At 26.8% G+C, this 18,675-nt stretch overlaps 2 protein-coding genes across 6 annotated transcripts; one reads left to right on the top strand and one right to left on the bottom strand.

Moving 5' to 3' along the window:
* Positions 1-153: 153 nt before the first annotated feature.
* mTerf5 (mitochondrial transcription termination factor 5) lies at positions 154-6,874 on the bottom strand. The gene is made up of 3 exons (XM_043049663.3): positions 6,387-6,874; positions 3,943-4,279; positions 154-1,375 (listed from the first exon to the last, which is right to left on the bottom strand). Exons 1-3 carry the CDS (start codon positions 6,767-6,769, stop codon positions 551-553), a joined length of 1,545 nt encoding a protein of 514 aa, XP_042905597.1. The 5' UTR covers positions 6,770-6,874; the 3' UTR covers positions 154-550.
* A 127-nt stretch (positions 6,875-7,001) lies between these two features.
* LOC107442650 (methionine sulfoxide reductase SelR) lies at positions 7,002-18,454 on the top strand. 5 transcript variants are annotated; one of them, XM_016056271.5, is made up of 5 exons: positions 7,002-7,139; positions 8,253-8,398; positions 9,000-9,120; positions 10,869-11,041; positions 15,634-18,454. In XM_016056271.5, the coding sequence occupies exons 2-5, from the start codon at positions 8,260-8,262 to the stop codon at positions 15,825-15,827; spliced, it is 627 nt and encodes a 208-aa protein (XP_015911757.2). In that variant the 5' UTR covers positions 7,002-7,139; positions 8,253-8,259; the 3' UTR covers positions 15,828-18,454. The 5 variants fall into 5 exon arrangements, with proteins under 5 accessions (XP_015911757.2, XP_015911760.2, XP_071037543.2 ...); XM_016056274.4 differs by having other exon boundaries at positions 7,006-7,139; positions 15,670-18,454; XM_071181442.2 differs by having other exon boundaries at positions 7,094-7,212; positions 15,670-18,454.
* Positions 18,455-18,675: the final 221 nt, after the last annotated feature.

Raw genomic sequence — 18,675 nt, 5'->3', positions numbered from 1 at the left:
TATTTTGTTCCATGCGATAAATAGTCATATTAAATTATGTGAAAAATTGAGTTCCACAAATATGGTATAAGAATGTTATCAATGGTGAAGTCCAATTGTTCAGTTTATCAGTATTGAAATTTTTTATGTGTAAGAAAAAGCATGAACTGTCAATTGGTTAATGAAAAACTTAACCTATAATTTATTTCAAAATAATCAGTTTAGATTTTAGGGTAAAATCAATTTTATTTAAATGCATTTTTAATTTCAAGATTTATAACATTTATATAAGTTCCATGCTTAGCTCCTTAAAGTTGCTTGAATTTCAGTCACTTAATGATTCAGCAGCTGCATCAAATTGTAATAGTTGATCAACTCTGAAAATGCCTGACAGTCATGATGATTCTGTATTAACTGTAAAAAACATTTTTACTACATAATCATAGAATTTCTGAAATTGAAATTTGCTTTTTGGTTACACTGGCTTCAAGGATGAATTCAACTGTTTTTGACAGTTTTTATGAGATTAATGATACACATTGGGATATTCTTTAAATTTCTCAGGTTAAATTTATACAGATTCCATACTCAGCTCTTCATAATCATCTGAATTACCTGTCACTCTGTATAATCCAGCCTCTACTTCTATTTTATATATCAGCAATTGTATCAGGTTGTAATGATTGATCCAGTCTGCAAATGGCTGGCAGTCATCATGATTTTGCATCTCATGGAAAAACGTTTTTACTACTTCAAAATCATAGAATACCACACCAATTCCTGTCAAGAGTTGATTTTTTGAAACACCAGCATCGAGGAGGAATTCAACTATTTTTCGACAGTTGGTAAGGGATGAATCATAAATATTAGGATATTCTTTCAATTTTTCCCTAATTAGTATTTCAGTGCAACTAAAGACACCAGCTAAGTAAAAACAGATTTCTTTGATGCAAGTACGATAATCTGATGCGGACAAATATTGATCAAATTGTGATTCAGAAGTAGTTAACACACTGATAGAACAAGGAATACCACGTTCCTTTAGGGAATGTAATCTGCGCTCAAGAATACTATAGTGGTATACTAGCCACAAGAATTTTTTGTAAGATATCAACAAGGAAAAATCCTCAGAATTACACAATTTTTCAAGACGCTGTTGTAGAGTTGAAGGATTGAAGTTAATAATTTTGGGACAACACATAAGTTGATCCCCAGTTATACTGTATTCTTTTAAAATGTTTTCTGCTCTTTTTATCAAACAAACAGGTCTTCGTAACACTATTGGAAACTTGTTAATTAATTCAATAGTATTAATTCCGAGAATTGTGGGAATATCAGATAAAAATTTCAGGGCGATTTCAGGATGCAACGATAACAAATTTGGAACCGAGAATACCTGTAAGCAAGAACAAAAACCTTAAATATATCATAATAAAAGGTGAAAAATAATTTCAACAAGAAATCCAAGTATAAGATGTAAAAAATTTGGACAACTTTAAGTTGTTTTAGCTCTTTAATTGCTTTTATTTTAATCAAAAATTTCTTGTTTTTGTATCTTTCGGTAAATAGCAGGGAGATTTTAGAACAATTTTGTTCAGAGGCTTTAAACTTGCATAGAGAGCTAAATAAACTCAATTATTTGTTACATTTTCAAAAGAGCATTGCATTATAGCAGATTCTTTATTTAACAAAGTAATAGGTTTTTGGAAAAATCTTTTTTAAATTATGGTTCATAAATTTGAAAATTCTAGTTATTTTTTCCTATAAATTTTTTTTCCTCCATCATGTCCTTAAGCTTACGTTGTTTTTATAACAAAATGTACAGAATACTCTGATGTTAATGAAATTAAACCTCAAATTCTGAAATTATATCCAAATTTTGAAATATTTCAAATCCTCATAGGAATAGAATTGTAAAAAAGCTGACTAGCGTCCTAAAAAAACTATAATTTCTATACAGATATTTAAAAACTTCCTGCTTTATTGTTCCAATTTAATATTCTGAGAACAGAAATTTCTTGAAAGAATTCTTAAACAGAAATATTTTCTTTTAAAATATTTGGTAAAGTAAAGAGGTGAAAGTTCTTTAAGGAATTTTTCTACCAGTGTTTTTAGTTTAATAAGGATGCTGGACAACTTAATTATAAACATTATTTCAAAAAATTTTTTTTTTAACTCTAAAAGAAAAATAATAACAATAAGAAAATAACTAGTAGGGTGACCTGGGGTAATTCCTGATCAAAAAATGCAAACATCTACTTTGTGAAAAAACTATTCAAAATAGAATTTTAATATTTATTGGAAGTTTGACGCTATATGAGATGAGTCCTATGCCACCTTCTTTTGTTTGAAATTCTAATTAGAATTTAAAAGATTTTTAATTTTTAGTGATCAGGAATTACCCCTGGTCTTGATCATTTCTGGGGTAATTCCTGACCACTTCTGGGGTAATTACTGATCACCAGTTTTTATTGTAAAGTGGCTGTTTAAAAATAATTGTATAATGGTAATTAACAAATAAGACATCAAGATCAAACAAATAAACCAAAAAGATATATTTAAGCAGCTAATAAAACAATTTATTTAAAAGCAAGAAGAAAGATTAACACTTTAAATTTTCAAAAATCTTTGGATCGTGCCATACATTTTAGGCAATCAGCCAACTCATTCTCATGCTTCGCTGAAATATAAGAGAGTTCCCACATGAGTTACTTATGCTGGATTTTTTGAAGAAGCTTCATGAAGGGAAAGTGTAAAATTAAGTAAGATATGTCAACAGCACTGGCAGCAGCTCTCACACTGAAATTTTCATTTTCAATCATTAAAAGAAATTCACTAATTTTGCTTTCTAGAAGCTTAGTATCCTTTTTAGGCTTATAATTTCTCACCATATTTATACTAGGCTAATTTATAAACTTAAAAATTATTCTAATAATGTACACACATAAAATTAAGATAGACGCCAGGTAAGACAAACCAAAAATGGTGCAAATCAGAATACAGTCTTGTATACAGTTAAAAACAAATTTTGTGATGACAGTTAAAATATATTTTATGGTTGTTCCACTTAATAAATATGAACTGTTATTTAAGAAAAGACAATTAGCTATTTTATATACTATTTATAGGAAGAAATGACAATGATCTGGAATTACCCCAGTGATCAATAATTACCCCATCTGTAGGAGGCAATATTTGATATAGTTTCCTATAATCAATTATAATGTTTAAAGTAGGTGTGAAACAATTAAACAAAAGCTTACACTATTTTTATATCAAAGAAAAAGAAAGTAACTCAAAATATTTATTATTAAGAGAAGGAGGTGGATCTTTGCAGAAATGTGCACATTTTGAAGCCCATCTTTGAAATGGAAAATACAGAAAGCAATTTAAAAGATACTTATTTTGTTAGATTAAGCAAAAAACTATTATTAAGTAAATGTAGTTATACTTTAGTAAAGTGTACAAGAATTCTTGTCCATGCCTCAAATTTAAAAAAAAAAATGTTTTTTTTTAAATAAAACTTAGGTGATCATTATTTACCCCAGAAACAGAGTGATTGTGAATTACCCCGGGTCACCCTAATGTATAGATTAAAATTACATATATAATCACAATATTACAACATGTTCCAACTTTGTTTCATAAAAAAGGGACTTATATTATGCTGATAAATGTTTTTCATTAGTTTATAATTAGTTATTATTTACCTAAACAAATTCGAAATTATTTACTTATATTACACCAATTGTGAGCAATAGCTAAATTTTTTTTTGGTATTTAGAGTGCTGTAGATTTATGGCTTTATCCCAATTAGAAGATTAAGTGATTAATAATCAGAAGTAGTGAAAAAATTAATGATTAGGCAAAAGTATTCAAAATTACAAATTATTACATAAAGTTATACCAGCTTATTACTTTTTCAAGTGAAATTTTCAAAACTAAAATATAATTCATTCTTACTTTCGAAAGAGGAAATTGGAAGTCTTTAAAAAGTACATCTAATAATAGATTTGTGTTTAATATACTTTGTGTTCTCAGAGGAGGATATTTCTTGAACATCCTGTGGATTGCAACAAGAGAGCAGTTGAGTTTTAAGCTTAAGAATTCAGCATTCATAGCAGTTTTGATCTCCCACAAAGAGCTTCCATCTCTATACATTTTGTAAAAACGTGATTCTACTTCACTTTGATTTTCACAGTCTATCAAATGCAAATAAGTTTCTAAAAAACTGTCAGCATTAAAAATGATTCCATCCTTTCTTAGGGTTGTGGGAGATTTTTTTAAAATTTGAGGAAATCTGAAAAAATAAAAAAAAATAAAATTGAATTTTTAGGTAACCAAAGAAATAAATGGGCAAAAAAAATTAGTTATTTTTTAATAACTATTTTCGGTATCTTAATAATAAAGCAAAAAATAGTTAGACAACAATGGTTTTTAACTAGCTGAAAAGTGCACAAAAAAGGGAACACTTTTAATAACTTTTATCTAATAATCAGATATTCACATACTAGGACTCAAACTTATAGGTTCGAGGACATACCTTGAATATGCAAATCAATTAGTGCCAGCAATATTTTATGTTCTGAAATCAGATAAAAACTTAGTTTTAAATTTAACTTTTAACATAATAGTAAAATACTATATCATCCAAGTCGCACAACCAGATAAGCATAATGTACTCAAATGCCATTCGTGGAAAGTTTATAAATTTTTATAATTAAAATTATCATAATTTTTTTTAAATATTACTCATTGTTAAGATGTAAACGAAAAAAGTCAAAATCCTCATGTTCTACCTTGTTGGCAAATTTTTTAGAAAATTCAAACAGAAAAATTTTGGTAATAACTAACTTCATATCATAAGAAAACTGATATATTTAAAAAATATATATATGCTGGTATGTATAATAATCAATACAGGGATTTATAAAAATTAAAATGCTTTTAAAAAATATCAGTGATTTTCGGCCACATTTTTTCAACATTAGGTAGAGCCAAAAGGGTTAAAACAAGTTTCAAAAGTTAGTAAAATGTTAGGAAAATATATATTTTTTAAATTGAAATTTTTAGTTTGCATAAAGTATTTAATTTTACCTAAGTCTGCATACAGCTTAAAGATTTATATTTAATTTATAGGGGAAAAAATACCTCTGTTTGGAACAAGCAACAATTGCAAGAAATATTATATATAGCAATGCTATAAATAAGTTAATGAAAACATGAGAATGTTGGTAAACAAAAACATCAACAAAATCTTAAAAGCCTGAAAAATAAAATGTTATTGCGTGCATCATTACCAATGCGAAATTCAAGCCATATTACTCATTATTATTATATATTCACATATTATTACACCTAAAAATCAAAATTCAATTTAAATAATCCACAACATTTTGAAGAATTTATAACAAATTATTTTAACAAAAGACTTATATCATAAACCACATTCAAATCATGAAAAATATCTAATACTTTTAGATAAAAAATTAATGAAAATCCTCATTAAAGATTGAATCTTTAAAAAATTATTAAAACATTAGAGCAAAAATTTTTTTTTAATAGAGTTTCAGTAAAATCTCTTTACTACAGTGAAACCTTCAGGACAGACCACCTCTATGCAGCGATCACTTTTGGGAGGCACAGAATATTTTCCATAGGCTTTGTGTTGAAGAGAACTCTTTAGAGAGACCATTAAAACATAACCTAGTGACCAGGCAAACATCTGCACCAAATGCGAAAAAGGTCAAATAAGGAAACACCAAAAAATATTGAAACAAAAAATTTAACAAAACTAATAAGTAGATTAAAATGCATTCAAAATATCTGTGTGAAGCTCTTATTCAGAGAGCTCTTTTTTAACGAGTCAACCTCATGTGGCAGTTAGAGTGCACTAAAGACAATGCTATCAATGATTTACTTTTAAAGTAGAGAGTTAAATTAGAAAACAAAGTTATTTTAAAAAATATAAGCATCTTAAACAAACAAACTTATTCTCATCTTTTAAAGCTAAATAATTTTTTTGATATAAAATTAAATCCAAACTTGAACAAAAAACTTAATTGTTTATTTATTTAAAACAGCTTTATCATTCATAATTTGAAAATTTGTTTGTACACGTAATTATATTAGCTGAGATCATTTTTGTAGAAGCTCAATTTTTTTCATAGATCCGTCTTTTCATGACGGCAACGAACCCCGAGCTTTAAGTTTCAAATGCTCTTAAGTTGCATTTTCTCAAAAGATTGTTTAATATTAACACTTTCAGGTTGAAAATATAAAATCATAGTATAAGTATGTTTTTGACAAATCATGAACAATTTAGGACATTTGAAAAAGGAAACGTTTCGAACCAAAGTACAGGTATGAAATCAATTTGTGAGAAAATTAGATGCAAGTTCACATACCTAATGATATAACTAACAGAGATATTAGAACATCCTAATTCCATGAGAGAAAAGTAACGATGCTGTAGTAAGCTAGGATTATATGATATAATGAGAGGAAATTCAACCACATCACTAAATTTCAAATGTTTCCGGCAAAACTCTGAATTTCGTAAAAAGGTATCAGAAGTTATAGCAATAATATTAGAGTTATGGGATACTATTTTCTTAGCAGTAAAATAAGTACAATCAAGAATTTCAGAGAGTCTTGTGATTCGGCAGTTTACAGCCTCTTTGAGATTGAGTTCAGTCAATGATGAATAGGCAGACGATTTTAAACGAATGTGCTTATATCCTAAAAATATTTTTTCTCCATAACTTAAACTTTTTAGAAAAAATACCATTTCTAAGAGTTATAAAGGCATCTATGCTCTTACGAATTTTGAGCACATTTGATTGTTTATTTATTTTTGCTCTATGATGCAAACGCAAGACTCACTTCACTTTGCACCATTACAACAGCAAGTTCCTAACGAAATAAAAAATTGAACACGATCTTTAAACGTTTTTTTCTTCTTATAAGTTTCAGAAATATGATTAATTTTATAATTCAAATTACTAAATGGAACTACGCGTTTTACTAATAGTATCAGATTCTTATAGAGTTGGCATAATTTTTGAAATTTTAGGGAAATAGTGGAGACTCTTGGCAACATTAAAAAGTTACAGACGCAAACATTGAAATGTATCTTTTTCAGCTGAGATAATTTTTCAGTGAGTTTCATTTTCTTAAGCTGTCAATGATCAACTAACTTTATTCAACTATATATATAATTGTCTTATTAATGTAATAAAAATTCTTCTTTTCATTCCGATATTATGTACAGATTTATGCTATACATTTGTGTGAATTTAAAATCAAAATCTAATATGTGGCGTGGGTGTTCAAAATCTAGGATTATTTCTAAATATAGTTTTTTATTTTTTTATGCATTTTTATTTTATGTGTTTTTTCCTTGGACAATTTTGAAAAAGTGACATGAACGCAATACATAGCTGTCTTGTTTACGGAGCAATACAATAGTTGCGTTGTTAATTAGCATGAATGAAGCATTTCTTTTAAATAAAGCAAGAATATGAATTAGTTTCTTTATGCGGTGCATTAAAGAAAGTAATTGTAAAAAGTTTAGCTTCAAAATTGTTTGCTAGCGTACTGTTAAAGATTGAGTTATTAATTATTATAATCAACCAGTTAAAACTTCTAGCAATCACTATTCAAATCACTAGCAATAGATTCTAATTTAGTTAAATTTTGTATAATCGCACTACATAAATACTGTTATATTTATGTTTTTAGTTGATCTAATTTTTATTTTTTTTCTCCATTTTTTACCTCTAAAAACAATGTTTTAGCAACTGAAAGGTTTGTCCAACATTTATTTATTTTATTTACATATGCAGTTTCTAAACTACTGGAACATGCTTGCTGTTATTGTTAAATAGTAGAGTGAGTAAAAAATGATGACAGGATTTCTGGATAAATTTTTAATGGTAAAATACTTTGCATCATAATGTTATCTAAAATATTGAAAGAATTTTTCTAAAAAGATAGTTCTTTTTTTACATTATAAATAACAATATTGTGCATTTTAATAATAGGTTGACAATATTGTATTTGTATAAAGTTTACAGTAATAAGTAATAATATTGTACAATTTAATAATAGTACAATTTATAAATAAGTTTTTACTTACTTTCAATTAATAAGTTATTACTTTAGCACTTAGCTAATTTTTAGGTTGCTTTTAATTGTAAAACCTTTGTCAAAATTCTAAGTGCGCAGTGAATTTTTTACATTCTTTATAATTATTATATTCTTTTTTTCAGAAAGCTGATGCATTTTCGAATAGTCAAGAGTCTTTTGACACTGCCAGTAGTCTATCACTATTCCAGAAACAAAATAACTGATTATTGGTCACATTATTGTAGAGCTGTTTTTCAAAGTCAGTGGAAGCCTGAATTGCAGCAAAAATGTAAGATTTTAGTTGATTGGAATGGTTTTAAAATTTAAAATTTTCTTTTACAAAAACATATATTGAACTCTTAAATTGAAAAGTGAAGGGACGAAAGTTTACTCTGCTAGTTTAATTATTTATTGATATTATGTTTTTAGTCGCAGATAATTAGTTATTAGTTTATGCCTTTATTATAACCTTCTTGATCTTGAGCTTACCATACTAACACCTATTTTTCTAGTACAATACATCTTATATCACCTACCTACAATAAGTAAGCAATTAAAACTAATTTTCTTGACCTAATTTCATTAGAATTTAATGTTATACTTACTTGTTTTGTTAGCTTTTAGAATCGATCATGATAAATATTAAATGTGCTGTTATACAAATTAATTTTGGAAAATTTATGTTTCAAAGCACCAGCATTTTTTGTTATTTTTATTCAAAGCAGGTCTTCTAGTTTATAACTTTTTTGTATGATAATATTGCTAAAAATCATTTATAATACATCATTATCATGCTTTGGAATGAAGGTGTATCTTATTTGGTTCTATTATTCTTTTTATTTATTATCTTAGTCCTTAAAATTTAGACCATAATCTATATATTATTTTAGATTTATTCCGAACTATGGCATGTTGCGGAAATAGTTGTGGGTCTGACTTCAGTAAACAAGAACTTAAAAAGCGATTGACATCAATACAGTATCAGGTCACACAAGAAAATGACACCGAAAGGTAATTTATTAATTTCTTCTTAACTTTATATTTGAATTGCCCAACTTTACATTGATGTAGAGAAATTTTTAGTTTATTTTAAATTATTTTACTATATCTAAACTAAAGTTTTGCGCTAAATTCCATAATAAAGCAGCTTTATTTTCTAATAAAGATCTCCCAAGCTCAAATCTTTTTTCTTTCTGATTTTATTACATTTTTGTCTGTAAGATTAACTTTTTTGAACAATAGAAAATATTTTAAGGAAATAATTGTTTTTTAAATTTTAGATATTGAATAAAGTTTAAAACTTTTTCATTAAAGTATATTTGCTATATTTAAATGTATATCATATTAAAGGTAAAAAGATTTATTTGTTATTAGTCTAGAATGTCATTACATTAACTTTTTAATGAATAACCCATGTTTTTTCTCATTTTGAAGTAAACTTAACCATTGAGTTTTATACCATTTGTGCTATTTTTAAGATAGTATTTCATTTATTTTCCTTTCAAGAATATGAAGCTTAAACTAAGAAAAATTTCATTCTGGAGGAACATTTAATTTTAGAAGGCATTAACTTTTATACTGTTTGAAGTATTTTTGATGCTATTATTATTTGAGTTTAATGATAATGGAAGCAACTGCTAATTTTAATTTTTTGTGTTGTTAAAATCAGGGCTGATTGTGCTCCGGAAAAAATCCGGATTTCCGGATTTTTCGCTAACCGTGATCCGGAAGTTTCCGGAGATCGAAAGTTCAGAGGTTTCAAAAAATCCTTGAACAAAAAATCACAAAAGTTTCCAGAAATCAAATTTTCAAAGGTTGAACTTAAAAGCACAGTTTAATTTATTTGTTTGTAAGGGCGAGCCAGAAAGATACTTTATAAGCTTATATTCAAGATTAATATTCATTTTGTATCAGTAATTAGTTATTATAATGATAAACTCAAGAAAGAAAGACATATTTGTAAATTTCAATTACTTCTCCAGGTCATCATAGGTATGTGTAAAATTTTAAATATATTTTAAGTAAACTAAGAAATATTGCTAAAAAGGAAAAAACCTTGTTTAAATTTTTTTTGATTTAAACTTTTTTTTTTTACTCGAGAAATTTTCCGGAATTTTGACTTGGGCTCACAATCACCCCTGTAAAATAGCATGAATGATTTAATACTTTCTAGTTGTTATGTTTGCATTTTTAATTTGTAACATTACTATTTATATCTGTAGGAAGGCAACAGTTAAAGTAATGTGTCATAAATAAGAAATCATATTTATTTTTTGTTTGCAATATTTTTTTGGAAACCTAATTGTTTTTAAATGAAGTCTGTTAAATTATAAAATCTTTTTAATATTATTGTTCTTTGTGATGTAGAAATATATATATATATATATATATATATCAGTGATCTGTTCAGGCCAAATTTACTACCGTTAACGGAACCTTCACAAATTCAACTTCAGGAAAAACAGTAGTTTCACAAAATACTTTTTCTTAAAATTTTATTTTTGTATCCCGTAAGAAACGATGAATCCATATTTTTACCATAGTTTTGTGTTGGTTTTTTAATATAATTTTCGCAAACGATGCCTAAATTTTCGCAAAATATGTACCTCTCTGTAAAACCTAGACAGACTCCTGTATGTATATCTATAGATATATATATATGTCGAAACCTTTTGAGGAATTTTTTTTTATAAACCTTTTTTCTTTTTCTAAGAAGCATTTTATGTATAAATATCTTTAAGTATTGTATTTTGTTTCAGACCTTTTAGTGGAAAATACTGCAATCATCATGAAAAAGGCATTTATATGTGTGTTGTTTGTAAACAGGACCTTTTTTCCTCTGAATCAAAGTACGAGTCAAAATGTGGCTGGCCTGCCTTTTTTGATGTAGTTAGTAGCGATAATGTTAAATTAAAAAATGATTTAACTCATGGTAAGCTGTCAAAATTTCTTTTTCATTTTATTTTAAATTATATCTTTTAATTATTTGTTTTTTAAGTAGAATTTAAAAACTAATATGAATAAAATAGTATCTAACAACCAATATTCAACATTTATATATTTTTTAAATATATTTGTGTCTTAACTGATATTGAGCTAAGAATTACTGAGTGTCTTGTCGTAGTTTTCTAAACAAAAATAAATAAATAAATAAATAAAATTAATATTATTTTATTCTAGTGAAATTAGAACAAAATAATAAGAATTTTATTTCATTAGTTTTTTAAGTATTTTTTTATTTTTCTGCCTCACTCTGAGTTTGAGTATTCAATGGTTTTCTTTTATGTGCATAGAATTTTTGTTTCTCTAAATTATGCTATGCCCTCTGCAGAGGGACATAATAGTTTTATGTTAATCTTATCTGTGATTCAAGTGCAGAATTATGTCTGATGTTCGACAATCAGAAGACTTGTGATTATTATAAATATTCTATGATTATCATCAAATAAATAACTCTCTTTAGTTAAATTATTACTATTTTTCTAATTGATGAATAGTTTTATTTTCAATCCAAAACTGAAAAAAACGGAACCATTATTAGTTAAATATTAAATTATTTTTAAATGTTTGCTTAATAAAGAAAAAATTCCAATGGAAAAGAATGATTTCTTTCTCCACTTAGACCTAAATTGTTCTGCAGAAATGTGGACAAATATATTTAATTCTGCCTCATATATAAATTGTTCTGCAGGGACCTTGATTGTTTTGTGACATACGTTAAAGTTTTGAGCATTTTCTGCTTTAGGGTCTTCGAAGTATTTAAAATAGTTTTAAACAAAGGCTATTATTTTAATGAAATAGTTATCATCTAGTATCATATATTTTTTTCATAAATTGTAATTTGCGACTGAACAGTCTGTAGGAAGTGCTGTGAACTGGCAAACAAATCATGCAATAATTTGTTTGATTGCCCATGCATAAGCTGTCAAGCTAGATCAGCTGTTTTTTAGAGGAAGAATTTTTGCATTGAGTTGGACAATGATTGGTGAACAAAACTGCCTTTAAAAAGCTTACTGTACTCAGTGCTACGTGGCATCTTCCTAGCTCTAAAGCAGTGGTTCCTGAACTTTTTTGTCTTGTAGACCCCTTGCCATGTTTTTCGGTTTCGGGTAGACGTGATATTGATTTTTTGTAAATTCATCAACTTCAAATGTATTTTTGACAGCTGGTATAGTGCTACTCTCTGTGAAAGATTTAAATTTCTAACTGTAAGGAAATGTAGTGTGAAAAACTTAAGAAAAAGCACATGTTAATTTTATACATTTATTAATTAAATTCAAACTAATTAAATTACTAATTTAATTTTATTAATATGTAAATGGAATAAAATAGTGCACTATAAAACCCGTATTCCATTACTAATATTATAATTTCCGAAATAAGTCTGTATACAAAACCGTAGTGTATTGTTGGTCTGTTAATTACGTTTTCACATAAAAACTAAGCAATAAATCTCCCATATCTTGTGCGCAGTTAAAAATTGGAGGTCAAGCTGGCTAAAGAGTTGACACACTTGCTGGACTACAATTTACCGCAGAAAAATACTTTTTTGTTGCAAAACAAAAATTTACACACAGAGAAAATAAAATTGTACTCAGTTGGAGCTGCAGACAACTGCTAGTTTATAATAATTCAGTTTCGTAAATCAAAAAATAATCCTAATAACTTAAATTTTAATAAAATTTTTTCTTCATAGCTACTTTTATAAATTATGTAGAATGTAGATAGATAAATGTCTTTATATTATAAGGTAATATAATGTAAGTAAATAGATACTATCAGTGTATGTTGATTATTCCATTCACGAAATGCCAAAATTAAAAGTCATGACCTGCTTATATGAAATCCACTATTGTTGAACCCCACTTTTATTTCATGGACCCCCAATTTTTTTTTCACTTGACATGAACCCCTTGCAGGTTGTAGTCGACCTCCTAGAGAAACGGATTATTTTTCTTAACTCTTCAGCTGTGTGTCTCATATTGAGTTCAATACTCTCCTTGTTTACTTATCTTCATAGAAAGGTGGTTTTCCTCTTTATACATAAATATTGAAACGCTTTGCAGAGCATTTTTTATTCAAGATGCCTTTGTCGAATGTGATATTTAATCGGGTAATTTTACTTTTGAATTCAAAAAATGTTATTAATTAACTTTTTGAAATTCTTAAATATTGGATTTTTGTAATGTAGAAATATTAAAAGTAATTAATACTCATATGTGTGAAGACTAATAGAAGCAGGGCCTGATGTAAAAATGTGGAGGCCCTAGGGACAGAACTGACAGGAGCCCTCTGGTCGCTACTTAAATCAAAATTTCCCGGTTGTTTAGTAATGAAGCGTTTTTAAATAATTTATAACATAAATAAATTATGATATATTAATAAACTTAGGCTTGTATCTATTTCATTCTTTGTTAACTCATAATTTTAACAAACAATTCTTGAAAAAAGAACCACGAAAGGAAATTATTTGTAACATTTAGGGGGCCCTAGACCTGGTCCTCTTGTGCCTTATGATAATCAAGCACTAAATACAAGTCGTATTGGAAATTAAAAACCTGATTTGACTTTTGCTAGTAAATATTTGATTTTTAAATTCAATTTGATAGTTGGATTTATTTTCACTATTAGCTTACATACTTAATAAAAGCACATTTCTTGTTTTATTATTGGTACTAACCTACTAGATTGGTTAAACTGAATCCTTCAAAAATAATTGTTTATGTATTTTGCATAAAATTTTATTTTAGTTTTTCAGTTTTATTTTAGTTTTTCAGTTTAATTTGGTTGCTTAAAAGAGTATTAATTCAAGTATATTAGATTATAATTTTTATGTGTATGTTTTTATAAATTTGTATGTATGCAATTGTACAGTAATAATTTTTTGTTCTTAATGTAAATGTATATAGCATTCTTTTTCATGATTAAGTTTTTGTTATTTTTTAAAATACAATTTGAACATTTTAAAAATTCTGTATTTTTGTTTTTAATCAGATTTTTCTGGGAACGGTTTACTTATTTCATTGTTGAATCAGAAAAGAAAATGTTTAGTTTAGTTTTTTTTAATAGTGTATTTAATATAATGTCAACAATTTATAACTTTTAAGTTTCGGGAAAATTATAGTAAGTTTTATGAAAATTAATATTTCATACCTCCATAAATATTTCATTGGCTTAAATTTATTAGTTTTATGTTTTTTTTCCTCATTTTTTTTTTGTTTAATTTTTTAAAAGTGTTTATGGTATCCCCTTAAACTATATCGGGGAAAAAAAGAGTTGTCAAAATAGATGTAGTTAAAAATAAATTTTGATAATAAACAGTGAAGAATATTAAAAGAAAATAATTAATTAAAAAAATCTATATAGGGTGTCCTAAAACTCATAGTACATGCGTTAGGGTGTGATAGAAGACAACTAGAAAATCACAAATCGCCATACAATCCATGGTTGAATGCAAGTCGTCAAGCACTAGAACATGGAAAATGCTGTGTCACAAAATGTTGGGAAACAAGACAGATATAGAATAAAAAGAAACCAATAAAATGAAGAAAAACAATTTATTCAATAAAATTAATTTAAACTACACCAATTTCCCATCACAGGAACTGCTCAAAATTGCTGCCGCTAACATTAATGCAGGCTTCACATTGTTGTAGGAATGATCACCGAATCACGCAAAAAAATCACGCTTCTCTCTTTTGGTGTCAGCAGCTGCAGATATCCGGGCTACAATGTCTTGAGTAGAATCTATGGAAATATCTTATTTTATTTTATAACCATCGTTGAACAGCCGACTCAACTTTTTGGGTTTACAACTACTAATGTTCAACTCTGTAGCCATGTGATTTTGAGCACAATCCAGAAGACAAGGGAACTCCAGTATAAAGTATTAGGAGAAATTTGTCTTTGTGAAAGACTTTTTAAAGGAAATAACCTGCATTTTCGTTATGTGGAGAGGAAAACCATGAAATCATGATCCTCTCCGAATTTCGTGGAGGGGAAAACCATGAAAACCTCCCATTGTTAGCCCGACAGCAAAGGGACTCTAACCCATGATCAGTCTACTACTGTGGATATTTTATGTCAGCACTGTGGTCGGTGCAAGTCAGTTGCGAAATTCGTATTGACCAATCATTGCTGGAATTCAAACCCGGTTCACCTCATTGGAAGGCTGACACTCTATCTCCTGAGCCATTCTATGGGACTATCCTCATAGATGAGGCTTTTCATATGACCCCACGAAAAAAAGTTCAGATATGAAATTTAAAGTGCAGATCCCGAAGGAAAGTCTATGCCCTCTAGTGCGATAGGACTATGGGTTGTATGGTGATTTGTACTTGTCTAGTTGTTTTCTATCTCCCCTTAACATATGTGCCATGAGTTTTGGGACACTGTATATCTTGCATGCTGAAGCTAGCTTTAAAAACCTAACGCAGTAGATGTAGATTACTAACTGGTTTCAAGATAAACACTTAAGGATACATTTCTTTTTTTCTGTTCCCTTGTGATGCCCTTCTCTTATAGTTAGTTGTAATCTTCTTCTCCTAACTATGCAACCAGATATGAAAAGAATAGAAGTCTCTTGCTCAAAGTGTGGAGCCCATCTTGGCCATGTGTTTGATGATGGACCCAAGCCAACTGGGAAGCGCTACTGTATCAACTCTGCCTCTCTTGATTTCAGAAAAGCTGAAGAAAGTCCTGATACTGCCAACTCTTGAAAAAATAAGATTTACGACTATTTTACAAATTGAAGGATTTGTTGTTTTTTTAGCTATAGATGTTGTTAAGCACACTTTGTTTACACTTCATGCTATTTTGTATTTTCACCTTTTGTTTGTGCAAATTTTAGTTGATTTTGGATAGGGTAATATGCTCATGTTTTCAAAGTAACTTATGAATTTAGTTTATTTTTCTTGTATAAGCATAAGCACTTAATTTGAGAGATTTTAAAATTCTTGTACCTTTTTTAATTATCAGTATTAGGTTGGAGCATATAAATATTTTTAATTTTTTGTAGTAAGAAAAGTAGCATCATGAAAGTGGATCATTTTATTTTCTATATGTAATCCAGTTCAAAATGAAATTATTGCCTATAGTCTGACAATTAAATTCAATTTAAAATAAATTCCACAGGTTATTAATTTCAATCTCTTATACTTTTTACTACTTATTATGAAGTACCCTAAAACATTTTTATTTTGATTCTTAATGCACTATTGTGAGTTTACAGATTATATTTATATTATATGTAAATAAATGATTGACATTTTGTAATTGCCTCTTGGGCTGTTGTACTTAAAAATTTGCTCAATTGTTTTAAACGAATAATTATAATTTTTCTGTTAATAATATAGATTTCTTTTGTTATTTTGATGAAGAAAATATAATAATTATTTTTGTTATTTTGTTCATGAAATGTTTTTCCTTTTTTTCTGACTGTCACACTCATATAAAAATAACAAAATAACAATATTGTAATTATATATATTCAGATATTCTAATTATTGTTTTATATCTTGTTTTATTTTTCTGATTATGCAGTCTGACTAAGGATATTGCTATAAAATTGATATAACTTGTTAATGTAACCATGTAATAATAATGTATTTTTTTATTTTTTATTTTCGTATGTTGCTGCAATAAATTTTTAAAATGCTATTTTAACTATTTATAATGTCCAAAATTTTTTAAAAATAATTTTGAATTGCAAGAGGTGGGTAGATTTTGTTTCATTTAGTTCTTTAAATATTCTATGTGTTTATGATTTTATGGACTTCTTTTCTTAGTGTGTTTTATTCTTTTTTAAATAACTCAAGTCTTATTTAAAATTTAAGCTGTATTAATATTATATGTTCTTAGAATAATTTCTTTTTAAAAAATATTATTTTATTTCGGTTTAAATTTTTTTCTTTCTGAAGAGTTTATATATATTATATATATATTTACCATAATACTCTGTATATGGAATAATATTTATTTTAACATTTATATTTAAATTTGTATAATTTATATGAAATACTCATCACTTATTTAAAGGTTAAACACTTGTATCTAATACTATTTTATCTAATACAGTTTGCATTTCTTTTTTTACGTTCAGTTTCAGGAATCTTGCTTTCAAATATTAAGTATGTAATTTTATCAAATTTGTTGCTTTTTAAGATTAATCAAAAACAAAATTATTTATTTGCACCAACCTAATATGACAGTCTTTTAAAAATGATACAGATATTTAAAGAAGGGCTGTTTGATAAATCTGTGTGTTAAAATAGTTTTTTTAAAAATGTCAGAATTAATTTTAAGAAGGTTATAAATTTTTTTTTTTGTTGAAAATTTGCTAATGCTTGCATTTTTGATCAAATGCAAATTCCAAAAACATATTATTCTTACAAAAAATAATCAGAACTCTCATAGCCTGTCCAGTTTTAATCAAGTTTTTTGAGCCTATTTTCCTATTTAAAAATATTTATTTATTTTTAAAATATTAATTTAGAAAAAAATTATCCAAACTGCTTTAGAAATATTTCAAATAAAAATAAATAAAGAGAAAGATAACATGTGATTCATGACACATGCATTCATTTTTCACTGCCTGAATAAAAAAAACAGTAGACTTCTGTCAGAAGAGAAGTACACAGAATTATTAACAGCCCTTGTAGGTAATGAGTTTATATTGTTTGAAAAAAGTATTTATGTTTGAATCATTTCAAACAAAATCTTCTCATTGTTTATTTTAATAATTGGCATGTTATGTATTAGAATACATTAAATATTTTCCTTTTTTGCAAAACTATTCTTGAATAGAAACGCTGCATGAAACCTATACATAAAAATGGCATTATATCATGAGGTATGCAGAAAGAGGATTTAAAAGTTGATATTTTTTATGTACATAAATAATTTTGTTGATAAATTTATCTTTTTACTGACAATATTAAATTAAAATAGTTAGGAAGAAAAACTCCAGTTTCAGTTTCACAAATTTTTCAGTTTGGATTTTGCCTGAAAAAATTTTCATGAACGAGCTTATATTTTTAAAAAAATTTGAACTATTAGTTAAAATTGTAATTATTAGTGAACAAACTTTTAATTTTAATGCTCTATATTTATTCAAAGTGTTTTACATTTTAAAGTAGGTTGTACAAAATTTACATAGACCATTTTTATTTTACTATTAGTTGATGAATTTTTTTATTTATATATTGCATTAAAATGAAATTATGGAATGCTTAAATTTTTCTTTATTAGTTTCTTTGTATTATTTATTTACTTTACTGTTTATTTGAGCTTTCATTTGTTTCTATTTATTATGTTTGAAATAAAGAAACTTCTATGACTTTTGCAATTTGTAAATTCTTGTCTTGTTACAATTTAAAGATAAAATCAGCACAATATTTATGGAAATTATAAAAGTTTAGTATTCGTTATTTAGTTTATTTTTCAAATCAGACAATAAGAATTGAAGAAAATTCACGACATCTCAATCACTCAGAAATTTTTAAAAAATTCGAAGTGTATAATGTTATAAGTAATTCGCTAAAATTTTGTGTTGCCAAATCTGAGAAT

The sequence above is a fragment of the Parasteatoda tepidariorum genome, chromosome 8 (genome assembly GCF_982258835.1).
Source record: "Parasteatoda tepidariorum strain Cologne lab strain chromosome 8, Ptep-v5.0, whole genome shotgun sequence".
Taxonomy (NCBI): domain Eukaryota; kingdom Metazoa; phylum Arthropoda; class Arachnida; order Araneae; family Theridiidae; genus Parasteatoda; species Parasteatoda tepidariorum.
The sequence above is the reverse complement of the archived record's forward strand: the minus strand, read 5'-3'. Positions and strand labels throughout refer to the sequence as shown.